Consider the following 27,948-nt stretch of genomic DNA (forward strand, 5'->3'; position numbering starts at 1 on the left):
AAATCTTATTTCAAACATCAGATCTTTTACTAAATTTGAATAATACTTCTTTTTATTGTTAATCATTTGTTTTCAACTAAACAGTAACTCAAGAAAATGGAAGGCTACATCATGGTGGTATGATTTAGTTGTCTAAACTGTACCTTTTGTAGACATTTTGATTTTATTAAAATTCACATCAGTTACTGTAATGCATTACTGTGACAAGCCAATGTGAAGGTATAAATTCACCTTTTAAAACACATTAATGCAATTTAGGGGCACCTGGGTGGCTCAGTTAGTTAAGTGTCTGACTTGACTTCGGCTCAGGTCATGATCTCATGGTTCATGAGTTAGAGCCCCACATCTGCACATCATCAGCACAGAGCCTGCTTGGGATTCTTGCTCTCTCCCTCTCTCTCTTCCCCTCCCCTGCTCATCTCCCCACCCCCTCTCAAATAAATAAATACACATTAAACAAGTACATTAGTGTAATTTAAAAGTATTAGTATTTTTTCTTTACTTATTCTGCACTAAGTATTCCATTTTATTTTTCCCCCCACTGGCATGATTATTATGCCAGTAAAAAGCCCCCAAAATATCTATAAATGAATGTTCAATAAAAGACAATTTTCATTTATCTGCACTCCTTTTCTGGCCATCATTCTTATTCCTTTCATGATTATCACTGAAAACCACATGGAGGTGATAGGTATTAAAAATAATCCACTCCAGGTGTCAAATAATCTAGTATGCCACTAATATCTACACTGAGTCTATACTGAGATCTTCAATTAGGATCTCCAGTAACCAGTTGCAGCTTTGCAAGTGGGCTTTGCATTTTGGTTGATTTGCTAGGGATTACTAAGCCAATGAGCTGTATAAGAACAATTTGAGTTCCATTTTTAACTTCGTCGGAAGAAAGGAATTCTTATTATTGGAATTACTTTGTCTTTACTGGTTAAATTAACATTCAGCTATTGAGGTTGCTGTGCAACAGACGACATTACTTTACCTACTGTGTGTTCAAAGTAGTCTTGTCACAGAAACAGCATGCTAGCATGAAAAGCCATGGCAAATAGGTAAATACATGTCTCTTGTGAATTAAAAAGGGGTAATTATGTCAGCCTCGCTGCATTTGTGTGTGAACAGCTAAAAATAATAGAAGTAAAAGTGTCAGGTAATATTTAACACTAAATACAAATAATCACAAGATTGTTATAAGGAAAAGGAGGACCTATAAAACATAATTTTCAGTTTCTCTTGAGAGTATCCAAATTAGAATATGAAAACACATGCATGAATACTCGTTTATTTTCCCTTCTTTTTAGGCAGTTCCAGTCCTACACACTACAGATTTGATGGCTGCAATTTTCCTGTCAAAATAGATCTTTGCTCTAAAAGGGCCTCAAATTGTTATTTTTATTGAAAAAATTATCTTTATGCTTTATACAAACAAAACTCAAATAAATCCTGATATTGAAAATATTTTGGTTTCCTAGAAGAAACAAGCAGAATTATGCTGTATGGGGTGTGCTTATGAATGAGATGCATTTAAAAACAAACACACCTAAACTTGCAACAGAGCTCCAAAACTGTCTCTTTGGTTAACTACACACTTATTCCAGTGATTTCTGTCCTCATACCAAATCTTTCTGGAAATCCCTTTTTCTTTGTGATTGGCCTTCAAATCATGTGGCATACTCTTCCAAATATTTGACTTCTTAAAAATTGAATCCTATGAATATAAGATGGTTGATTAAGCTAGATAAAGTGGGTGTTATTTAAAGAGGCAATCATAAAGTTCATTTTTTCTTCTGCAGCGTCTAAATTAGCTTTGAAGGCTTTTGCAAAGAGAAGTCCCCTCATTATTTTTCTAGCTATGATGGCTTCACTAGAATCATCTCCAGAGGAGACTAATTTGAAAGACAATATGTATGTGAAGACATAAGCTGGTAGAGTTAGTGAAGTGAGTTTCATTTTTAAAAAATGGTCAAACAGATTCTAATGGCTTTTGATGTAAAGTCATGATTGGTGGCATAACTAAGTTCACTGTGTTTTAGCAAGAATGAACTGCTTAAAGTTAGAAGTCACCAGGGGACTGTCTGACATGATCAGTTTCAGGATCATATTAAATTCTCTCTAATCTTTTTCTTTTAAATTTTGCCTAGAACTTTATCAGTTGTAGATTAATAACACTATTTTGGATATAATTATTAAATATAAATAAATATATAATTAAATAATTATATAATTATTCTTAACCTTATTCCAAAAATGACTTGAGGAAACTAAAATAAAGGATATAATAGCAATAAAGATTCATTAATAAAGATCAATATAATAGGATAAGGTAGTATAGTAGAATAAAAATAGATGCATTGAAATAAAAAACAAAATAGTAAAAGGAATACAATACAAAAATAATAACCAAAAAAATATTTTTAAAGCTCTGGAAAAGGTCAAATAAGGTCAACATGTCAATTCTTAGTCTTTTTAAATAAATTTTTATGTTTGTTTATTTTTGAAAGAGAGAAAGACAGAGCATGAGAGGGGGAGGGGCAGAGAGAGAGGGAGACGCAGAATCTGAAGCAGGCTCCAGGCTCTGAGCCATCAGCACAGAGCCCAATGCGGGGCTGGAACTCATGAACCATGAGATTATAACCTGAGCCGGTCAGACGTTTAACTGACTGAACCACCCAGGCACCCTCAGCTCTTAACTTTTAGTTACCAAAGCAGAGAGGAAAATTGTGTGTGTTACAAGAATGAGTACGCGTGTAGGTTAACTTACTGTGTGTGTGTGTGTGAGGAGAAGCAGTGAGGCTGGTTAGCTTCACTAGATGAAAATCTACATCTGACTTCGCCAATAACACAAACTTTTAATTTTTCTGTGCTGCACTAAATGTGGGAATTCAATATATTGCTTTCCTCTATTTTACTAGGACATTCCAAAAAAAAAAAAAAAAAAAAAAAAGGACTGGAAATAATTGTGACCTACTTCCAGTTCACAAGTCATTAATAAAATAGAAACAGCTCACATTATATGAGGGTGAGTCGAAAGGAACGAATGAGATCACCTATGCACTATCCTCTTTATATGTGTTATGTCATTTAATTCACATACCAATCTTATGAGGTAAGATTCCTATTTTACAAATGAGGACCCCAGGCCCAAGGTTTACTTACATGAAGATGGTATTTGAATTGTGTCTGCCTAACCCAAAAGGCAGAGTATATACTCCGTAGACTACACTGCTTATCAGCCCCTCTGAGGACTTTACTGAAAAACTTTCTCAAGTAGCATAATGAAGAGCTATTCCTATTTTAGATTCCCTAAGTGTCAAACTTTGGTTTTCCAAGAGCTCCTAAATAATTTTTGTGCACTCATCTGTGTCTCCGCCTTTCTGTTCACCACTTACCACCTGAACTATTATTTACTCAATATTTTTCTTTATGTGTATTCATTTTTATTTTTTAAATTTAATTTTAATTCCAGTACACTTAATACTGTTATATATTCACTTTTCATTTAAATTTAAGGAGGAGACTTTATATCACTATTAAAAATGTAAAACCCGTGTATTTGCTAGAAATAGAAACAAAAAGAGAAATACCTATGAGAACTGTGGGTTCGAGCAGCCTCTGGGAAGCTCTCAGGCGCCACCAACCGGGCAACCATAGGGAACCCTCCAGCGCAGGACTGGGAATTTAGGAAGCCCCTCCCCTCCATGGGTGTAGGGGCGTGGTCTTCAGCGGGAGTTTCCTGAGGGTCGCATAGGCCTCGATGTTATCTTGTTCCTCACTTTTCCACTTTCAGACAGCAGGCAGAGAGACTCAGACCTTGGGAGGATGAAGGAATATACCCATTGCTATTAGCACTCTGCAGCCGCAGCTTCTTGTATTGTATTCAACAGAGCTAATTTGGGCAAAAGGTCCAGTAAAACAAAACAAAACAAAACAAAACAAAATGTACCTAGTCTGTTGGGAAAGAACAAACTATTTTCAACCCTTTTTAGCATTACTAAGATTTAATTGCCTGGTTCTGTAACTTCAGGTCTCCAGCTAAATTTGACAACTCAAATGGTGCTTTAACTCAATAAATCAAGCAATTTGACATTAAAAAGAAAAAATTATGTTGTCAACTAAATCAATTTTTTTCTATTATTTATAGGAAAAAGTTTCAAGAAAATCCAAAAGATAACAACTTAGAGCCTTTCTATATCTTAGATTATAAATTCTGGGAAAGCAAGCACTTAATCTTTACATTTTTTCCTATAGCCTAGTACAGTAGGTTACATTAAATATGTGTTTCAGAATATTCTGAATGTATTCGTTTCCTTACCAGACATTAGACTCAGGCTTAATCAGTGGTTCACCTTATGAAGAAATGACTTTCACATGTACCTATTAGTTATGAATGGCACAGACTATATCTTGGATGAGATACAGAAAAGACTTCCAGAATTAAGCTCTATCAATAGTTTGTGCTATTGCTGCATTTGTTCAGTGTTCCTGTGAATAGATTTTATTTTCATTCAGTCTCACTTTTGGCAGATTGCCATTTTTTCAAACCTTATAATATGTAAATTTTGAGTGAATGTCCTTCCAGGAATAATGACAAATTGTTAAACTTCAGTGAGCTTTATAAAACTTACACCCACTCAATTCTACAGCCATTTTATTAATTCCAAGCACCGAGTCAAGCAACGGAGTAGGCATTTCTGCAATATAACATAAAGCTGAACATTTAAAACCAAGGCCAAATAGGGGCACCTGGCTGGCATAGTCGATCGAGCAAGCAACTCTTCATCTCGAGGTTGTGAACTCAGGCCCCATGTTGGACATACGGGTTACTTAAAAAACAAAACAAAACAAAACAAAAAACAGCAAGGCCAAATGCTGTCCCAAATGGACAACTCATACAATTTGGAGAATCTGAAGGCATAACTGTCAAACTACGGGCAGAAACAGTGGCATGAAAAGGCCATTCTGAACATTTGCTACAGAAGGGAAAAAGCATTGATTGAATACCCATGCAGAAGACTTGGTATCCTTTAATACTCAAAATAACCCTATGAGGCTAGGAGGAAAGTGAAGATCACAGAAGTTAAATAATTTATCCAGGACCACCCAGCTTGTAAATAGCAGAGATGGTTTTTGGGATCAGCTGTGTATGACTTCAAAGATCACGTATTTCCTCTACAGCACTTAATTATATGGATATGTTCCATATATGTTAATGGATGTGCTCAAGATAATCACTTGGGATTCTTGGATACTAGCAACTCTATTTCATCAGTATAGGGAATCACTGAAAGCTGTGGCTTTATGGGATGAGAGGAGTCATAGCAGATCAGGTCATACTCTATTGAATACAATCAGGATCAACTCTGAATAGTGGGGAACTCACAAAGCCATTGTAGAATGAGTTCCAGAAGGGATTGCTAAGATGGAAATGCCCAGTGCTTTAAGGTTCACTGAAGCAGAACTGCAAAGAATGTGTCCTATGATGGGCAACAACTGCAGGCCTCAGCTGTTGCTGGCCCAACAGGCTGAGCCAAAGCTCTGCACAGTGTGTCTGAAGAAGTGTCATAAATGGTGGCATTTCTTGCAGTAGTGCTACAGATGGCAGTCATGGGGCAGAAATCACCTATGCTGAATGTGGACCGAACCACTGTTTGCACAATGAACTTTTTATATACACATGCAAAACCATAATCACTGAAACATCATTGATTTAAGTGGAAAGACAATCTGCTTTATTATATATTTAACATTTTGCTACTTCATTGAATTGAAGACTAAGCTTCTTTTGTGGCATGGGGAATACAAAGATGGGAAGATGTCACTGTCCTCAAGAAGTTCAAAATATTGGTGTGGGAAGCAGGGGAAAGGCTTGCAAACTAATACATGAGACCAGTGCTTGAGAACTTGTATTTTTCTTATTTTACTTATACACATATATATGTGTGCATGTATATTTATTCAAATGAAACAAGGCTAAGAATGTGTTCCAAAGGTACCAGTTCTACTACAGGTGAACTAGAGAAAATTTTAGCTTATTAATTGACTATAACATATATTACCATATCAAGTTATATAAATTCTTCACTTATAATTTTCTTTATAATCCTATTTATACATCACCCTATTTCCTTGATATTACAGAGGCAAATCTCAAACTATGGATTCAAAATTATCAAGGAAGGGGAGAAGGGGAAACAAAATAGGGTGATGTATACTTAGTACGTAGAAGTGCTTTCATATATTACGTATGTTAGGGTGGAAGTTAAATATTGCAACAACTGTTTCGCTTAGAAATTTGTATTTATCTCTCCCTCCAAATTTCAGACATTTGGAAGCAAAAAATATTCCTTTACGTGTATACACTTACCACATTAGATGTTCAGGTTTCTGGAATTCTGTTTGTCAGATAGACCTGCACAGATACGATGTTGCCCTTCTGATGCCCTTCTTTGTTTGCCTGGTGAACATCTACTATCACTTCTTTGAACAATTTCTGTATTAATAAACGTATAGAAATAGTCTTCCATATTACAATGCTAATACATTGTGGGGGTTATAAGGTATCATTCAAAATCAAATATTATCTGTCTTTGTGTCTAGTTCTCGAGTGGCATATAATAAGAGTACAATAAAAGTTTAACACTGAATTTTTATTGACCAAATTAAGGTCTCCGTTTCAACTAGATTACTCAGCAGTTTTTAGTTCCAAGTCATACCTTATGTTCAATTGTGTTTCGGCCTTTAATGTTAAATCAAATGACTTGTGCTTTTATGAAGGAAATACATATTATGGATATGAAGCCACTGATAGCCACATCAGTTAAAAAGTCCTCTTGCAGGGTGCCTGGGTGGCTCAGTTGGTTAAGTGTCCAACTTCACCTCAGGTCGTGATCTCAGTTTGTGAGTTCAAGTCCTGCATCAGGCTCTGTGAAACCTGCTTGGGATTCTCTCCCTCTCTCTCTCAAAATAAATAAATAAACTTAAAAAAAAAAAAAAGTCCTCTTGCCAGTATTAACTAAGCTATACACATTACTAACCACTTTTCCTTGGTTACTTCCTTAGTAAAATCAGCGTTAGAGGCATTTGCTTTTTTTCAGATTAAAAAAAAATTTTTTTTTAAATATGGACAAAGATAAGTTTTTTAGGAATGTTAAATAAAATTCATTTAAAATATAAACTTAAATATAGCAATTCATAACTTTTAAGTAATTTTTATCAATTCTTTCTGGATTTTAAAGTATATGTTGTAGAAATGTAAGTAATAAAATATCTGGCTAAGAGGTTCTCAATAGCCTACAGCATGTGCTAATGATCTTTGCTAATTGTGATAGATATATTTTTTAGGCTGAAATGTAGAAGATTGACAACCTGTCCTATTGGTGAATCTAAGAAAAATGTCTTCAAAAATTAGTCAATCCATAAGAGACTGCAGAATACTGAATTACACTCAACACTTATTAAGAGACCAAGTAAAATATGGTATTTTAATCCCTGTTAAATACTATACTTTTCCTACTTCTAAAATAGAAGTGATTTCAATTGTTCATTTTAGATAGGTGAAAGACTAAAATTATTTCTGAACTTTTAATTATTAATTTCCCATCTTACCAGTACATACAATACTCCTTAAAATTTTATTGTTTATTTATTTTTGAGAGAGAGACAGAGACACAGAATCTGAAGCAGGCTCCAGGCTCTGAGCTGTCAGCACAAAGCCTGACACAGGGCTTGAACCCAGGAACCATGAGATCATGACCTGAGCCAAACCAGGTGCCCCATTACTTCTTAAATGTTTAAATGTTAGACTGACATGTTATCATTTGCTGTCTTGTCTATTGTCAACTTAGTTTTTATGAAGTAGTTCAAGATAACTGCAACTCACAAAAGCTCTCACAATTATCATGCTCTTTCTCCAATGCACATATTACATATTGTTACACATTCACTTCAATAATTTCACAGCTGTTTTCTTTTTTTGGTTTATTTTTAGCTCATTATTTCTTATGCATTGTTGTTTTGGGGAAGAAAATTTTACCAAGCATTTAGAAGTAATTGGAAGGTATATTCAAGCAAATGAGTCTTTTCTTACGGGATACATTTCTTAGATGAAAATCTTCAAAAAAGAAAGTATTAAAGTCTGATACTTAAATATTTTGAAGATAGATCAGAAACAAATTAAGTTAAATGTCAGTTATTTTTCTAAAATGTACACACAGCTCATTTTTATTATGACTCATGCACTAGGCTAGAGAATAATAGCAGGTTGAAGATGCAACAAATATTCTTTGAACACTTCAATAAACACAATGTAAACATTCCCTTTAATAATGTTTCCTTTGTTAATACAAAACTGAGTGCATTTTTCCCTTGCCTCTGGCTAAGCCATGACTAGCTGAGTAGCAACAGCAGAGTGCTGAAAGAATTTTTCAACAGTAATTTGCTTGTTCTAATTTACTTTTCAAGGTTGATGATCAGGAGCATTATGTTGCTTGCAAAAAGATCTATTTCTATTAATTTGATCCAGTCATTCCTGTTCTCATCATATTTAGTTTCCCTGGTAGCATTAAGTGAATCAGAAAGCCACTGGCACTTCAGTTCTATAGTTTATATACAAAATGAACTTCTAGATCTTTAAGAACAGAACTGTTACACCTGTTGAGAAAGTATGGGTACACTGAAATGAGGGACTCAATGAAACCTCCGCCGTTTGCTCTTCCAATAGAAATGATCCTTCTATTTAGCAGACTTATACAATACTGCCACGAAGCATTATCTGTTCAATCCTTTCTTTAAAGAAATTCTAAGAAGCCTTGGTTTTTAACTTGAACACAATCATCACCCATCAATAAGATCAATACATAGAACTCATATGTAATTTAAAATTTTTACATGGTACATACTGAAAAAGGCTTTACATCAAATGTATAATATTCTAAAATGTAATGGGAAATAATCAAGTTATTCTCCAAATCTCCAACAAATTTGAAAATCGCTAAATGTTTTCCTGATCTCCTTTCTTTGAGGGAATGTGTATGGTTAGTTCCAATGTGTATAGTTCCAACATTTAAAGAGTCCCAGCTAAGTGATTTGGAAAATTCAATGGTAGTATTTTTCACACTACTGGCAAAGAAAAGAAAGTCTTTCTTCAATCACTGGCAAATGAAAGAGTTAACAATATAAATAAAATGGATCGCACTTAATCCAGGCTATGCTTCTAAAAGGGAAAAAAATCACAGGGTTTAAATATAGTCATTAATTATCTCTTTATAGCCTGCAGAGGGCACTCAAGTCCTTTGAAAGAAAAAGTAAAAATTTTAAGAGGGATAATAATTTTTTTATTTTTCATTTCTATTATTACTATGTTAACTAAGCAATATTGTTTTTACAGAAACTGTCATTTAAAAAGAAGACACATAAAGGAAACATACAATTTGACCTCAAACGTTTAGTGGATTATTAAGACATATAAATTTCCACATGTCTTACTGCAAAAAACAATTTAGCAGGTGGTTTCCATCCCAGGGTACCGGACAATCCATAAATGCTGTGCATCTTACATTAGCACCACGCTGCCAACAATTACACAGATTAGTCAGGGCCTAGAGAAGTCAATCTGGACCTCAGAGTAAACTGATCATACAGAAAAGGCATTGACTTCTCCAGGCTACACATAGACAATATGATCATCTCCATAAAATAGCTGATGAAAAAAATTAGAAACTAGTTGAAAAGGCTTCAGTTCCTAAGAGCTGTAACCATCTTCTAGAGTAATTGCATGAGTTCTTTGGCAATTTTCATTTTAACGAACCTCTCCATCACTATTAATAAATATGTTTAGAGAGAAGATACTTGACTTCAATATTCTTCCTTTGACATGATACACAAATATTTCAGAGGGAAAGCCACCAAGTCACACATACTAACATATACATTATACAAATACACACATACATATGTATACACATGTTTGATATAGTCTTTCTCTGACAGCATATTTCAAAATACATTACATTTTATTAACTAAATATTGACTGCATAGAGTAGTAATTATTAAAAATACTAGTTTCTTAGCAACATAGCCAGGGGATCCTGCCCTTCCATCTTAAGTCTTTTTCTGCTTTTCAATTTTCCTCTGGTTAAGTAACTTGGTATCAAAAGATATTTCAAAACAGATTGGTTACTAAATTGAAACTAGAGAGACTGATTCGGCACCAACATGAATTAGATATGCATAAGACATTGTTTCAATTTAGAAACTGGATCACAAAATGTTTGAGCCAAAAAATGTGTAAGAAAGTTATGTATATATGCAACTTACATTGCAAACTGCTACTAGAATAATGAACAATTATTAAGCATTTAAAAAAATGCTTTGTCAGTAATAATAAAATTAATAATAATTTAATACTAAAAAACAATTTTGTTACACACCATTGTTTCTTTTTTTAAGAGTCAGTCTTGAAACCTACTTGAAATATACTTGAAAATAAATCTCCAAATTTGGTATCTCGGATGATAAATACTGACATTGAGGTTGATAATAGTTTTAAGTGAACCTCTTGAGAAACCTAGCATAAAACACATCTTAATATTTTATTCTTAAAATATTGTGCAAAATTACATAAAATATTTTAAAGCTTAAAGTTATGGAAGAAGAGGTACTCAATTAAATGAGAAAAAGGCAGAAAAAATAGTGAGCAATACAGTGGAAGGCAGTTATTTTAATAATTTAAAATAATCTGAATTGTTTTTATAATGGCATCATTTACCTTTCTTCATAGAAAAAAACATCATTCTGAAAAAGAACATGATTATCTTATGATGGCAATGTAACAAGCCTTTTTTCCTCAAGAAAGAACAAAGTTAACAAATAAAGCTTTGAAACCCTAAGTCTTAAGATGAATAATTGTGTATTACATGTTTCCCCCATTGGATTTCTTTACCACATAGCATGACATTTTTTTTAATGGGGGAGAGGGCAAGGAGAAACCATGCAGTTTAATAAAAATAGAAGCATTTTCTCAGCCTAAGTTGTAGCCATTGCTTTGATTTTGGGTTTATCGCAGGGCCAATAAGTATACACTCTAGTACATGAAATAAAACTAGAAGATATACTTAGAATATAGTCTTTGTTTCTTCTTTCTTCAAAGCCTATGTTGCCTAAAATCATTGTTAGTCAAAGCAAAAAGAAATGTTTGTTCTATTACGTAAGAAATAAACTTCATTTGGTATTCAATTGACTTTCTAACTTAGCAGACAGGACTTTACATCTTCAAATACTGAAAATAAATTGCATTCTTGGCCCTTGCTTTAAAAGGTTAGAGAGAATAAACGCACACCCTGGTAGTGTTCTAGTGATCTCCCTAATCTCAGTTGCACTTTGTCAGAACGAGGTAACTGGTAGTTAAGTGAAATACCCTAGATCAAAGGGGGATTAATCACCAACTGAATCCTTGCTGAATAAACCTGTCATTCAAGAAAATTATTTCCACTGAACTTAGCAGAGGATTGAAGGTATTTGCATAACAGGGACCAACGTACTTCAGCCAGGTTAAAAGGTTCAGAATTCATCCCATGTTTAGCTTTTTGCCTCCTTTTCCTTTCAGCAGCTGGGTACAATGGTTTCTAATCTGATAATACAGCTAACTATCTAAATGATGTCAGAACAGGAAAGTATTGCAAAGTTTGGATGAGGGATGGATCAATTTCACTTTCAGTAACTCCTAAATCTGATTTGTTGGAATTTAAGATGTAATCCTAAAAAAGTCCCTTAAACCTGAGGACTGTTTATTAACATCCCTTTTCTGACCTTTGTCTTAGAAACGACCGTTCTGCTATGGCAGCAGTCCCCACAGAGGCTCTGGATGATAACTCGACCTACCTACCTCTCAGGGGTGGTACAGGGGTATATGAATATCTATAAAGCAGCCTGCAATACTATAATACAACATGAAAGAAAATATTAGTTGTTACTGTATATAAAATTGTGCTTTGAAAGATCTTAAATCACACAATGTATAAAAACGACAATAATTTTAACTGAAAAACACTGAGTTGGTGTGAAAAAATTAGTTTATGAGACAGACTATTCTTTAATCAAAAAAGCCTTTTTATATAAATAATTCTCTTAAGAATTCCTGAGAAGGCCATTTACTTCAAACCTGACGTTCACACTGATTATCTAAAAAAGAAAAGTAAAAAGTGCCCACCAGTGTAAAGGTATTAACTTATACTCTAAGAGTACTACTGGCTTTACAAAGTTTTAAAAATATTGTTTAGTAAAAAATGAAGAAGGGTTTTATGAAAATCATGAACTATTTTTTTGAGTCCGTTTTCAGAAATTTAACACTTTTTGTACCTTTGGGGTCTACTGAAGAATAATTACCCTTACGACAGACATCAGATTTCATAATCATATTTTGGCACTAAAAGGGAATTTAGCAATTTTGCGTCTAGAGTATGTCTGACACCATCCAAATCTTTAACTGGAAGTAGATGCTCATATTCACCACAAACGCAAAGCATCTTTCAAGTTAAAAAATGCAAAGAATAGTTATCAAAGAAAATGAATAAAATCCATAGTGAGATAATTTTTTAGAAAATGATTGAAGTTTTAACCCAAGAAAGGACTCTTAGAGTGTCTTATAGCTTAGAATAAGAACATGTCAATCACGATTAAGCTTCTGGAATCGGAATCCCTTTGAAATGCAGCTGTTTCTTCTTTAATTGTGGCAGCGGACTCTGAAGAAAAGAAAGGTCCAGCCTTAAAGATGAGTAAGGAATACAAAATAGCTCAGGATTAGTTGTGGAGTTCAAAGGTCGCTAATTACACTAAGGAGTTCCCAGACACAGGGAAAACATTAAACAGGTCACCTACCAAACGGGAAACAGACTTTGTCTTCAGAAATTATCCTGAAGTGACAGGTTTCTAGACAAAATCAAAAGCATCACAGTGTGCCCAGCTGATCTCAACAGGATGAAAACATGAGTTGGTTTTAGTTCTGTAGCATTATGTTAGAATGGAATGGCAACAGATGGCATCAGGTTCCCCTTCGCCCTATACTTTTCCAGGACTCCCTACATTTTCCTCAGGCTTCTAGAAATGTCAAACCAAAGATTCACTGGTTTTTCTCATAGCTTGTAAGGAAAGTTTTCCCTAGGGGATTATTATACTGAATATCTGTGTACTTACTAGATAAATGCCTCTTGCCTATCTTAGTGTACTCTACCCAACATTTATACAATAATCAAGATGTCCAAATGGCTCCATTAATATTAACATAAGTTAAATGTTAAGCTTCCCTTGAGTTTAAGAGAGATCAAATAACTTAAGGGAAATGGCTTTTTCCTTCTTTCAAAAGAAAAGTTTTTACTACTGATTACCTATGATTAAGCTAGAATAATAAGTTAAAGTCCTGGTCAGGCAGTTATTCTATTTTCTTTGTTACTTGGGATAATTTTGAACATGGAACATTCTGCCATGATAATGCCTTGAGAAAATGAGAATTTATAATGAGTGAGATTGACCCTAATTAAAAAATCATACTTTAAATCCTAAATTTATTTGCAATATCCCTTCAAACTATCATAGCTCTCTTTCAAGGAGTTAGAAGCTTTCTTTAAGCTCTTCCTTAGGAGACTCATTAAGAAATAGAAACCAAGAGATAATTTAATTGAATATTAATCTGTAATGCATATTTTTTATAATGCTTCTAATGCTATTCTGTAAAAAGAAACTTGACATGGATTAAGTTTTAAGGATCTTGAGATTTCATGTTTTCTTGAATGGTCACTTAAAGTCCAACTTGACAATGAACTGCTTTGAAAATAGAATGAGACATATAATTGTAAAGACAGGTAGAGAATAAAGAATACAGGTGGTTCCTAAAGAAATCAAGAGAATGCTAATAAGAAAGCAGGAGTGACAAAATATGCCACATGAGATTGAAATAAGATTAATACTCTCTACTCACAGAACAGCTTTTGAATTTTTACCTGAATTCATTAAGAACTTTCATATAATAAACATGAAAAACAGTATTATTCCTAAACTTATTGTTAAAAATTTGCATGCATTAAGTGATCACAAAACACTATGCTCATTTTCTGAAGGTATCCCACTCCTCTTAGTATGCTTACTGACATCCTGAGCAAAATGTTGTTGTGGCAGATTAATAAGTTCACCTGAAAAGTAAAGTAACTCTAGAACAGATAAACAAACACCTTATATAGAATTATGCAGATTCTTTATTAGTCAATAAGATAGTTCTGATTAAGAACAGGTTACTTTGTTTTCATTGACTGTTTTTTTGTTTTTTGTTTTTGTTTTTTTTCCAAGAGACTGACAGTGGTTTCTGATGTGGTATCTGGTATTCTGTAACAACACATTGTACTAGGAGCTTACTACTCAGGTTTGAAAGGTTAAAGAGTTTTTTATCTTGCACATCATCTATAATCCATTGGGAATGGCTGCCTGCACCTTTGCAATGAGGAGACTGAGCCCGTATCCAGGAAGGCTCAGTGGAGAAAGAAGCCTGTGACTGATTGGCCATGTCTGCCACAGGGACAGGAAACAGCATGTATGGTAGAGTGACCAGGACTAGTCTAAAATAAGCCTAAAGTGAATCATGACTGTTTTATGCTCTGAATCTTATTTGAATAAAATCAAAGGGTAACAAAATAGGAGACATTAGCCTTTAAAATGTTCTTTCAAACACTGTCAATCTAAAAACATTAAACAATAACATTTTTATAATTAAATCACTCAATGATTTTTTTCATTCATAGTTTATATGCATACACATTAAAAATAAAAGACAAATGATTTGAACTATGTTACCATTATATAAATCCTATTTAAATATGAGATAATTACAGTAATAATGATCCATATGATACTGGAGCAGGAGCCTTAGAATTCCAGATGTAATAGTCAGAAGAAATTAGTTTCCGGTCTATAGAAAAAGGAAATAAATGGTAAGACTGTATTATCTTAACAAAAATTCAATGAGACAGCAAAGTCATGATATTTTAGAATTGTGGGACACAATTATTTCAAGAAAGGCAACACTCTGAAATATTCATTTTAATTTCACTTTATCAAGGCATTATAATTTTTATAACTTTAAAAATATGGACTATTAAATATATAAATCCATCTTTGAGCTTATGCCAAATTTATGCCAATATCCCTTACTCATATTACTTCTATCAATTTTCTCATGGTTTCCCTAAATTGTTTCTTATGGACCATTATGTCAACTACAAAAAAACTAAAAAATTTTTATTGGTTTCCCTTCAGTAACCTCTTTACCATGGTCCTAACTCTGATCTTACTATTCTTTTCCCATTCAAAGTTTCAGAGATAGAAATAAATATCCAACTTTCTAGTAATAGTCTTAAAAAGTTGCTTCGATGGTTTCTTAAAGTTCTGATCAAATTTAAGCTTTTTGTTTTAATACCTTTATAGCTTTGAACAAATGACAACCTCTCTGAACTCAAGTTTTCTGATATGTAAGTTTGAGATAGTAATGCTCACTTGGAGCTAGATCCATGTAAATTCTAGTTATGACACATATCACTAAATATCTAATTCTGCCTTTTCTACCTTCCTTCTTCATAATGAAGAAGATAAAGGTAGGATGTATTACCTTGTTATTGATTTATCTTTTTCAGTCTGAGAACCTAGTAACATCGAAAGGCAACACAGCATATTGGTTAAGCGGGCCGGCTCCAAAGCCAGCCTGCTTGGTTTGAGTCCCAGTCCTGCCATCTACTACCTATGTGACCCTAACCCCCACGTTCCATTAGCATCCTCATCTGTAAAATGGAGATAATTCTTACATAGGATGCCGTGAGGATTAATGAGTTAACACACATAGAATACTTAGAACTGTGCCTGGCACAAGGTGAGCAATAACTGTTAGCTATTATTATTTAAATAAACATTATTATCGTCGTTAATAGTTTCAGAACTAAGTTATATATTACAAAAATAGATTTTACTGTGAAGATGCACAAAGTGGTAGACATGTTCTGAAACTAACAGAGGAAGGAAATAAAAGACTGGTCATAATTATGCATTTAAAATGATCTTTTATTCAACATAGTAACATTAATTTATATTAAAATATAAATTAATTACATTAAGAAGCAGGTATATTACTGAAATGTCCCATCCTATATTATGTTCCCTGAGAATTACTACAATAATGTTAACATTAATAAGATACTTAAAGTATTTTAGACATTACTAAAGAGACAACATAGACAACCTAAAATATTGTCCCACAGACAGTCTAAAATTTTATGTTTGCATTCAGTATCCCATAGATAGAATCCAAAATATTTGTATTTAGACAAAACCACTGGTTTGTCTAACCTGATATATCTCATATTTTGCCCTCATTAAAAAAATGCATTATGAAGACTCTTTCAGGTTTATGCATTTCTTTAAAATACAACCAAAAGAATGATGAATGAGAACAGAGAAATCCTAGGGAGATAAAGAATATGACTTATTCTGGTTACATTACATAGAATTTATTATTGCCATTCACAATTGCTTAGACTTCTATAGTTCTAAGTTCTGTAATTCTTTTGAAACTTTCAAGTACAAAGTCCTGTCTTATCCTACCTATTTTGGGGACTATAATCCTTAGTTTAAGAACTATATATCTCATTTTAATACCTTTATTCTTCTTAATACATGAGGTAAAGAGGTCTGCTTACATTTAACTAACTTAACCTCATTCTAGCTAATTTTCTGTTCTATGCTATTATAAATATTTGATATGAATCAAATAATTCTGATTCATTTATAAATGAATCATCTTTTTGTCTCCCTGTATTTTCAAATACAGTATATATATTTATTTACAACCAACAAACTCACTGAAGGCTGGAAACTTTCTATTGCACTCCCATTTGTAAAATGCAGAGGATGCTAAATACTGCTCATTGACTACAGCATTTGCTAAAAATATTTAAAAATTTAAGTAATAATCATATCTAACACTTATTGAATCCATCCTACAGGCTATAAGCATCATGCTAAGTACTCGGTCAATATAATTTTAACAAAATCTCATAACAATCCTGAGGTAAACAATACTATTATTTCCATTTTATGGATGAGGAAACTAAAGCTTTGAGAAGTTTACTAACTTGCCCAAAGTTACACTGGTAATAAATTGTCTGAACCAGACTCAAACCTTTGTCTGTCCAACACCAAAGCCCCTGGGAACAACTTCTGAATCAAAGAGAATAATGATAGCAAAACAAATCCAACTTTATACTAAAGCTTGCCTCTATGCCAGTCCTTGCTCATCCGACCACTGTATAAACAAGAGAAGGCAGAGTGCAATGTAAAGTACACACACTGCTGGGGCGCCTGGGTGGCTCAGTCAGTTAAATGTCCGCCTTCGGCTCAGGTCCTGATCTCCTGGTTTGTGAGTTCCAGCCCCGCATCGGGCTCTGTGCTGACAGCTCAGAGCCTGGAGCCTGCTTTGGACTCTGTGTCTCCCTCTCTATCTGCCCCTCCCCTGTTCATGTTCTGTCTCTCTCTCTCTCTCTCAAAAATAAATAAACATTAAAAAAAATTAAAAAAGCAAAACAAAAAAGTACACACACTATTACACAGGATAGGATCAGGTCAAAATTTTTACAAATTGGCATTATTCTCTAATCTATTTCTGTTAGATTTTATCTTAGGTAGTAATTGCATAGCACCATTTTATTCCCTCAAGTTAATCTGAATCTCTACAACTTACGTGTACTTATTTTTGGTTTTCCTGATGCAAAAACTTGAACTGAATGCTGATCCGCATAACAACCAGTGAGTGTATAATCTAAGATCCTAAAATGAAGCTAGAAAAAGAAGAGAAATATACCAAATTGAGATGATTATTTGGTAAAAGTGATGGCTACATTTTTTCCCTTGACACAATTTTAGGAATTTACTTCACACAGTTCTCAAAATAAACATGTGTGTACACACATGCATGCATAAACATATACACTTTTTCCCCCTTTGCATTAAGACCATTTCTTTGTGAAGTTGTCATTAGGAAGTGCTTAATACACACCAGATGCTTCACTAATAGGGACACTAATCTATACTGCAAAGCATCCTTATTTTATAAATGAGGCAATGAGGTTCAGAGATGAGAAAGATTAGCATCCCAGAATGTAAGGAGCAGAGCTGGCATTTGAACTCAGACCCAAATGACAACAAAAGCTGGTGCTTCTTCCCCTAGGGTGTCTGGTGCCCTGTATGTCCTCTCTAGCTCTAAGGCTATCTTGCTGTGATATATTTCAGATCATAATCCTTTTACAGGCAGAAATGTATGTATACACTTTTCTAGCAAAACCCAACAATGCAATTACTAAAACTGAAACAGTTTATCTGGTGTTTGGAGGGAATGAGATGTTCTGCTTAATTTTCCAGAAAACTGAAATTTAATTTTTATAGAATTAAGCTTAGAAATCATCCTATCTGTCACCTATAAAACCTTTCTAGAATGTAATCCATATTTCTGGAGTTAATTGATAATGTGGCATCATCGGTATAAATGCCCATTATTATGTTGTACAAAGGGCTGTTAGCACCTTCTCTGAAGGCATAGTGGTGGGGTGCCTGAGTCACAATGATATTCAGATGAACTATGAAAGGTATCTATGTCTTATGGAGGGAGCACCAGTCTCCTTTTGCTGTGGTTCTCATATTTGCTGCTCAAAGCTCCCAATTTTGTAATATCCTGATATCTTTTCTATGTTTTTTTTTTTCCTTCTAGCTCCCATCCCTGCAATTTTCTCCCACTTCCTAAGTTTCTCCTTTTGATTGCCAAACTAACTGATCCACATACATAGAATGTAAATTTTCAAGTCTTCGAAGCAATTTTTTTCCTATTGCATCTCAAACTCTAACAGTAAAGGGCTTTTACTTGTTTGGTATAATTCTGGATGCTGGAAGTTATGCGAAGATTGATTTCCACATAACTAGATATTATAAAAATAAATCTGTTCAGTAAACACAAATATGTATTATGTTTATACATATAACTGAGTAGGGGATGAAAGACTGTAACTAAGTAGGGGATGAAAATAAATTACAAAAGTCAGAATCCCTACGTTTGCAAGACCTACAATGTAGTGACATCCCACATTTTTTTCTGAAAACTATCTGGAAATAGGAATTTTTATAATAATCTCTGAAATAAAGCTTGTGGGCATAGCTGAAGTCAAGATGGAAGAAACAAATATCACTAGTGTACTTCAGACTTCATTACCATTTCCTCTAATTATCTTTATATATAGATTTCAATCTCTATTCTTTGATTTCTTTACCATTCTATTTAGATTTTCCTTACTTTTCTGATCACCCCTTCAATTCTTCTCAATGGTTCTTCTAAATCATTCTCTTATTTTCTCTTTTTCTGATCTTATTCATTTCCACTGCCTCAACTATTTTTTCCGCACAGATAACACCTAAGCCATTATAAACTGTTGAGCTCTCTCTTAAGACTCAAGCTTCAGGTTTTTAGCTGCCTACTGGACACTTATACTGAGATATGTTGCTATTACCAGCAACATACATGATATGAAACCCACTCTCTCCCAACTTTCTCCATATTAGTACTTTCTTCTAAATATATTCATCCTTCATCAAATATTTATGTGGTAGAGAATGAACTAGATGTTGGTGATAAAACAATGAATGTATGACACTCACATGATCTCTGCCCTCTTGGAGTTTCAAGTGTGATTTAAGCCACATTTTTCTTTTTTTAATCTTGGGCTTAAAACCATTTCTTGTTTCTATATTTAATTAGTGACGAATACTTTACCTTTATCACAGCTTGTCCAGCAGTCTCTCTTTCTGTGACCTTCAGCATCATTAACTTACTACCTTTCATCAGGAATACTAATATAGCTAAAAAATAGTTCCTCTCTCTCAAGTTTCATTATTTTTTTTCTACCTCCCTTTCACATCCATTCCAGATTGATCTTCTTAAAGTATTGTTTTCTGAAAGACCAACCACTCCCATATTCAAAAAAAGTATAACATTTTCTAACAAAAGAATAAAAGTTAGAATGCAAACCCTCCAAAGCTATAATCTAGACCTAAATCACTTATCCAACCTTATGTGTTACTACTGTTTCTAGCACGGCCCCTAAGCATGCTTTGTTACCATTCATTCCTTTGATTAAGTCATTTATTTACCTATATAAATATGCATCAATCTTCAAAGCTTCATTTTCATGTTTATCTGGGCCTCAGAGTTTTGCTTAAACTCCATCTCTACTGCAAAACTTTCCTTGACCACTTTGGTCAGAAGTGCTCACTGTTTCCTTCAAATACCAAAAGCAGTTAGCATTGATCAATTATTGACATGTATTGGTGGAAAATCCCAGAGGTCAAGGGCTACATCTTATATTTTTTGTATACAAATGTTGAATGTGATAATTAAGAGCTGGGTAGATAGAACTTGGTTTATTTGATGTGTTAAAGTTATAGTTAAGTGTTTCACCTTAAAATTTGTTACATATGAAGTGAAACAGAAAGTGACTAATACTAAATAGAAATTGCACAAAAAAATCTTAAAAAGGACTTAGCGCAGACAAGAAGTTTCTCCAACAAAAAATGGCTAGAAAACGTTAAAAATCAATTAGATGTATTTAAACTTTAAAAAGAAATGAAAGTTTTCTAATGTGGTGAGCCATATAAATGTATTTACCTTTAAATATGCTGTACCTCCAATGCAAATCTCATCAAATGACTGCTTCTCATGACTCTTGGCTCCAAAAGTTACAGTTCCAGAAAGATTAATTTCCATTGATTTGGGGAACTTCTGTCCTAAGAACACAAATGCACCAACTGACTATTTTATTTTATTATTTATTTATTTTTATTTAGAAAATTGGTTTAATGTTTATTTATTTTTGAAGGAGAGAGAGACAGAGTGTGAGCAGGGGAGGGGCTAAGAGCGAGGGAGACACAGAATTTGAAGCAGGCTCCATCCAGGCTCTCAACTGTCAGCACAAAGCTCGATGTGGGGCTCGAACTCACAAACTGTGAGATCATGACCTGGGCTGAAGTCAGATACTTAACTAATCACTGAGCCACCCAGGTGCCCCTACCAATCAACTATTTTAACTATTTAACAATTTTAACTATTTTATTCTACAACAAATGAATGAAAAAAAGTTAATAAATAGAAGCTTACCAATAATCCAGACCAATGAGCTTTTCTCTCGAAATACTTCAAGCTGGCCAAAACTCACTTTGTATTCCACATGTGTGATTGGACCCCTTTAAAAAAAGAAAAGGACATAACTGAAAGAACAAGTGATAGTAAATAGAAAAGTTTTAAGAGATCTAAGTCAAATCTTGCTAGTGTTATTTATTATAAGTATAACATACAAAGCAGATCTGTATTCAAGTTTGCAGAATAAAGTAGAACAAATAACGAATATTATACCTCAAAAAACACCAGAAACACAATAAACATTTTTGGTGATGATATGCATTTCATTATTAATTCTAAAAACAACTATAAAATCATATAGCATGTATTAATACAGTTATATAGATTGACATAGCATTAAAACTATGATTTTGGCATCCTGTGAAAAGAACTATACTGTAGAACAAATAAAAACAGAACTGATGACAATGTAATCTTATGATATGATTGGCTTAATTCACCAGGTAGCTGATAGTTGGGTTGACTTGTACGTACAGCACAGAGAAATTGCTAGAAATAAAGCCAGGAGTGAAATAATCCCTAAAGAAGCTACACTGCTTTTAAATTTATATTTACTAGCAAGTTTAGAGATTAAACTAGGTTAATCTCTTAAACAATGTCTTAAACAAGTCTCTTAAAGAGATTATTTATATGACTAAGTTTCTATTCAGAATCAGGATTCATTTGAATAAAATAAAATTTTTAGATCTTAAAAACAAGGTAAAAAACAAAGACAAATAATTTATTGTAGGGCAGTGGGAATGTACTAAGAAAGGCAGAAATCATGGCATCACGTTTTATTCCTACCTATTATAAAAAGGTATATGAGCTTCACAGAACTCAAAATTATTTTTCACACTTTCATGAAGTTTTAAATTAACTGTTATTTTTACTTGTATTTCTTCCTCTTTCATTTGATAAAAACCCAAAATCGGTGGAACAGGGACCTGGAAACAAACATAAACAAATTTTTGTATAATTCCTAGGTTAATGGATCTAAAATACCAACGATTGAGAAAAAGGCCTTGCAGTAGTTATTATATACAGATTACTCCAAACTGTTTTGATAATAGATGATGGAGCTATATTTGTTCTAAAGGTAGGAATTTTTCCTATTTCCAGTGATGAGAAAGGTGCCTTACAAGGTATGCAATACATCGTTTTTCCTCTTACTCATCCAGCTTTCTCCTCCTCCAGGTTCTCTATGACCTGCAACATAAGACATGCACTAGACATATTGCTCACTGATGCCTCCTCACAGCTCCTGCTGTCCTATGACAGCAGGACTTACCCACCCTTTGGCTCAGCAGTAGCTTACTCAGTTGATTACCAATAACCAATTGGAGGAGAAACTATCTGTAGGTTGGATGAGCCAATCATTCTTCTAGTATATTTAAAGTAATAAGTAGACTCTATTTATGTAGTATAACTTAGAGCTATAGGTCATGTGGAAGCAGAGAAATCAAGTTGGAAGAGGAAACTGAGAAGCAGAGATGAGACAGATAGTGTAGACCTCGGTACAGAGTGACTTTAATTTTCATTTTCTGGTTCTATTCCTAGTACAGGCTAGGTATGCTTTTTATCCTTGAATGACAAGATTGCTTCTTGCATTATCAAAATAAATTCCTTTTGGGGCGCCTGGGTGGCGCAGTCGGTTAAGCGTCCGACTTCAGCCAGGTCACGATCTCGCGGTCCGTGAGTTCGAGCCCCGCGTCGGGCTGTGGGCTGATGGCTCGGAGCCTGGAGCCTGTTTCCGATTCTGTGTCTCCCTCTCTCTCTGCCCCTCCCCCGTTCATGCTCTGTCTCTCTCTGTCCCAAAAAATAAAACAAAAAAAAAAAAGTTGAGAAAAAAAAATAAATAAATTCCTTTTATGTAAGCTAGCTTGAGTAGGGTTTTTTTTTTTTTTTGGTTGCCTCTACTTTCTTTTTTTAAATTTATTTTATTTTATTTTTTATTTTTTTAAATTTATATCCAAATTAGTTAGCATATAGTGCAACAATGATTTCAGGAGTAGATTCCTTAGTGCCCCTTACCCGTTTAGCCCATCCCCCCTCCTACACCTCCCTCCAGTAGCCCTCAGTTTGTTCCCCATATTTATAAGTCTCTTCTGTTTTGTCCCCCTCCCTGTTTTTATATTGTTTCCCTTCCCTTATGTTCATCTGTTTTGTCTCATAAAGTCCTCATATGAGTGAAGTCATATGATTTTTGTCTTTCTCTGACTAATTTCACTTAGTGTAATACCCTCCAGTTCCATCCATGTAGTTGCAAATGGCAAGATTTCATTCTTTCTGATTGCCGAGTAATACTCCATTGTCTATATATACCATATCTTCTTTATCCATTCATCTATAGATGGACATTTGGGCTCTTTCCATACTTTGGCTATTATTGATAGTGCTGCTATAAACATTGGGGTGCATGTGTCCCTTCGAAACAGCACACCTGTTTCCTGTGGATAAATGCCTAGTAGTGCAATTGCTTGTTGTAGGTAGGGTAGTTGTAGGGTAGTTCTATTTTTAGTTTTTTGAGGAACCTCCATACTGTTTTCCAGAGTGGCTGCACCAGCTTGCATTCCCAGAGTAGGTTTTTTTAATCTACTGATTCACAATTAGGACAAGAGACAAATGGTATAGTAAAAAGAAGGTTAGGTTTTAGAGTGTGGAAAGTGTGGGTTCAAATCTAAGCTCTGTTATTTACCAGTTATATGACCCTGGGCATGTCATTTAACTTCTCTGAGACTCTCTTCATCTGTAAAATGGGGCTAGTAATACCTACGTTAAAGGTTTTAAAAGTACTGGAGAAAACACATGTAACATGCCTAGGACAGTGTCTGGCACAGCAGTTATTCAATAAGCAACCTTTAAAAATAGTATTATGTATTTGTAACGACAGTTGCCTGAGATTACAGGTATTTTATGTTCATGATTCAAATCATGACTACATCATAGTAGGATCTATCTTATGTTCATGGAATCCTTATTAGGAAGCATTAAAAAAAAATAACTCCCATGACTTTGAAAACAATTCAGTGCTGTAACAGACACCAGAGAAAAGAGGCATCCTATTCAAAGAACTGAATCATCTTCATTCATCAATTATTATCTGGTAAATAAATAATCAAAAGTTCTCACGTGGGCCAAAAGTATGAATGATTTGTTTACAATGATTCATAAACATGAAGAGTGGCAAAGTCTCAACTTTGCCAAGATTGCTTACCTGGGAAGTATAGTAGCATAAGTTAAATGACTCTAAGGGAGGTGTGAGTGGAAATTTGTAAGGTCCGCTAAATGCAGAATCATCCATTGCATCAATGCTACTAGAAGTCAGAATGGCAGAGTCAAGAGAAGTCACACAAGGATGAACTAGAATATCCTGAAGTGGAGACCCATTGGTGGGGAGACTCAAGCTGATGGTAACATTTGGCATGATTCCTTCTAAGTCACACTGCAATGAAAACAGAAACAGATATTACCAAGATCTTAGAAGCATACGTCTTCTGGGTGAGGCTTTTCTGAGTTTATCTAAGTCATTTCTCACAGCTTAACTCACTTTTCAAGGTATTGCTCTTGCTTTCTGTGTTCTGGTTAGTCGTTCTATCATACTCAGATTCCAAGCCAGAGACTAGGAGAGACTTCCTAAAGGCCTGTAAACCCTTAAAAAGCTATTTTAAGTCCCTAGATTTGCTTTCCTCTAATCAATCCACCCTCCAGAGCTATCTTAACAAAACAGAACTTTAAATATATTGTATCCATGCTCAAGGTGTTTCAATAGTTCCCCCTCAGTTTTGCATTACTTTTAAGTCTTTCGTTGTTTGGCTCCCAATCTACCTCTTTAATCATTTTCTACCCTGAAGCTGGGAAGCCAGTGTTTTGGGAAGGTTATGGAAGCCAGATATGACAGCTTCACAGACCTCTCCCTCAGCTCCTGCTTTACGGCTGTGCTGGCCAGATGTAGCACTTTGCAGTCCTTTCCATGAATTTCTTCAAGGCCGTTAACATGGTGGCATCTCCTGCAAATTTTAACTTCTCCAGACCACAGTCATCAGTGACTATTTCTGGAAGGCTGCAGCCAGAAGATCAGAAACTTTTATTCTCTCAACTCCTCTTCCATCTGGTATGAGCTTCACAGAATTCAAAATCATTTTTCACACTTTCATGATGTTTTAAATTAACTATTATTTTCAGTAAGCCCTAAATCCTATATTAAATACCTTTACTCCCCTAAAACTTGTAATTTTTTTTTTTTTTTTTTGAGAGAGAGAGCGTGTGAGTACATGTGAGGGAGTGCAAGCAGGGGAGGTACAGAAGGAGAGGGAGAGAATCTTAAGCAAGCTCCACACTCAACGTGCAGCATGATGTAGGGCTTGATCTCAGGACTGTGAGATCACGACCTACGCTGAAATCAAGAGTTGGACGCTTAATTGAATGAGCCACCTAGGTACCCCTAATGGCTCTTTTTCTGACCCAACCAGAATGATACACCTTACCTATATGTTCATGGTAATCAGGTTCTTCCTTTCTATCTCAACTCTAACTTGACATTTCCCTCTATTAAAGCCCCCAATTAAAACTAGCCAATTGGGCCATAAAGGCTTATTGATATGTTTTGTTTGGCTGGATATGAACAAGTATTTTAAGATTCAGTAGAACCCAGCAGGTATAATGCTCAGCTTCAAATGCAAGCAGCTAGTTCTACTATCATATACATAGTCTGCATCATGCAATAACTGCCCACCCCCATAGGTATTTGTGTCCTGTTTGTTTCCCTCTTGAAGCTTTAAGTTCTTTGAAAGCAAAAATTGTTATATCTTTCTTTGTATTTCTAGTGCCTAGCACATTGCTATGTATAAGAGACACTCAAAAAATGCTTACTGATTAGGTATCTTTTTCTAGTTGTGGACCCCACCTTTGTTTTCCATTCTAATATGACATGCTTCACTTTTTTATGCTTTTATCTACTGCTTGACATATGTGTTAATTCAAGAATACATCTGCTATACAATGTAAGCACTTAGAGAGCAGGCAGGCATTATGAACAGTACCACATATAATTAGTACCTCATAAAGGTCTTTTGGTAACAGTTACAATAATGTCTATCACATTTGGAAAAAAAAATGCCTAATAATCTTACCACAAAACTTAAATATTTTAGTGTTTTGACTTTTAAACCATCTGCTACTTCACTCTCTATATGTGAACTAGCAGGAACCAAAAAAAAAAAAAAAAAAAGGTTTTTTTGATATTTATGGAGATAATAAAATGAGCAAATATTAATAGCAAATACTATTACAATGTTTAAATATTCAGTTTGTGCTTATTAAATTAGTCTAATATCCTAACAATCTAATATTCTTTTTTTTTAAATTTTTTTAAATGTTTATTTTTGAGAGAGAGAGACAGAGCACAAGCAGGGGAGTGGCAGAGAGAGATGGAGACAGAATCTGAAGCAGACTCCAGGCTCTGAGCTGTCAGCACAGAGTCTGTTGCAGGGCTTGAACTCACAGGTAGTGAGATCATGACCTGAGTTGAAGTCTGATGCTTAACTGACTGAGCCACCCAGGCACCCCCTAACAGTCTAATATTCTTAAAGGGATCGGAAAATTGCAACCACTACGAAAACCACCAATGGATTATCTGCCACCTAGTCATTTAAAATATCAGATCATCAGTCTTTTACTATTAAATGAGGAAATTCTAGATGAAACCTGAATACTATCTTTTAAACAAACCTGGCATACATAAATTTGAACTTTTAACCAGGAATTATAAAACACAGAAGGGACCTCGAACTTACCTGATTTTTTTTTTTTTTTTTTTTTTTTTTTGAGACAGCGCACAAGCAAGCACAAGCAGCGGAGGGGCAGAGGGAGAGGGAGAGAGAGAACCTTAACCAGACTCCACGCCCAGTGGTACCCAATATGGGGCTTGATATCATAACTGTGAGATCATGACCTGAGCCAGAATCAACAGTTGAGACACTTAACTGGACTGAGCCACCCAGGGATCCCAAAGTGATAATAGTATTATTTCTATTGTCATTTCCTATTTTCTAACCTTAAACCAGAGAACCCTACATTAACCTACCAACTTGTTTAAATAATACAAGAGCCCTTCAAAATGGTTTTAGATATTAAGTCAGAGATTTGTCAATTTCATCCTTTTTAGAGAAAATGGAAAATAGGTATGATGGTTTTAAAATATTTTCACAAATTCTTTGACATTGCTCTTCAAAAGATGGAGCTTAATTCTAGTTGCCTTGAATGTGGACTGGACTTAGTGACCTTTTCCTAATGAACAAAGTGGTGGAAGTAATGTCATCTGACCTCAGCTTAGGTAATAAAAAGGATAGCTTCTACCTGCACCTTCTTTCTGTTTCTCTGTCTCCCTCATCTGATCTCTCATTTGATCTATAGGAAGCTAGTTACCAAGCTGTGAGGAGATTTTTAAATAGCCTACTGAGAAGTCCACATGGAAAGGAACAGAACCCTCCCACCAACAATTTGCTAGCCATGTGAGTTAGCCACCTTGCAAGTAGATTTTCCAGCCCCAATCAAACCTTCAGGTGACTATAGCTCTAGCTGCAATCTTGACTGTGATCTCATGATGGACTTCATGCTAGAAGTTCCCATCTAAGCTGTTCCTGAAGTCTTAACCCATAGAACACTATGAGGATAATAAATGTTTATTTGGGGG

The 27,948-nt window shown here is 34.5% G+C and overlaps 1 protein-coding gene across 3 annotated transcripts in view; it reads right to left on the minus strand.

Annotated features, from left to right (window-relative positions):
- Positions 1 to 3,561: 3,561 nt before the first annotated feature.
- Positions 3,562 to 27,948, minus strand: part of AP5M1 (adaptor related protein complex 5 subunit mu 1) — a 29,750-nt gene continuing 5,363 nt past the window's right edge. Inside the window, exons 3-9 of one of the 3 annotated variants that reach the window (XM_086709662.1) lie at positions 24,472 to 24,699; positions 22,062 to 22,201; positions 21,234 to 21,319; positions 20,745 to 20,863; positions 17,778 to 17,874; positions 14,882 to 14,960; positions 3,562 to 3,819 (exon numbers count right to left, since the gene is read on the minus strand). In XM_086709662.1, coding sequence (XP_086565788.1) covers positions 3,729 to 3,819; positions 14,882 to 14,960; positions 17,778 to 17,874; positions 20,745 to 20,863; positions 21,234 to 21,319; positions 22,062 to 22,201; positions 24,472 to 24,699 — 840 coding nt within the window. In that variant the 3' untranslated portion in view covers positions 3,562 to 3,728. Of the gene's footprint in view, positions 3,820 to 8,193; positions 14,961 to 17,777; positions 17,875 to 20,744; positions 20,864 to 21,233; positions 21,320 to 22,061; positions 22,202 to 24,471; positions 24,700 to 27,948 lie in introns of those variants that run through there. The other 2 variants (XM_086709663.1, XM_025919609.2) reach the window with 2 other exon arrangements.

Source organism: Puma concolor, chromosome B3 (assembly GCF_028749965.1).
Source record: "Puma concolor isolate L17-30 chromosome B3, mPumCon1.1.hap2, whole genome shotgun sequence".
Lineage (NCBI taxonomy): Eukaryota > Metazoa > Chordata > Mammalia > Carnivora > Felidae > Puma > Puma concolor.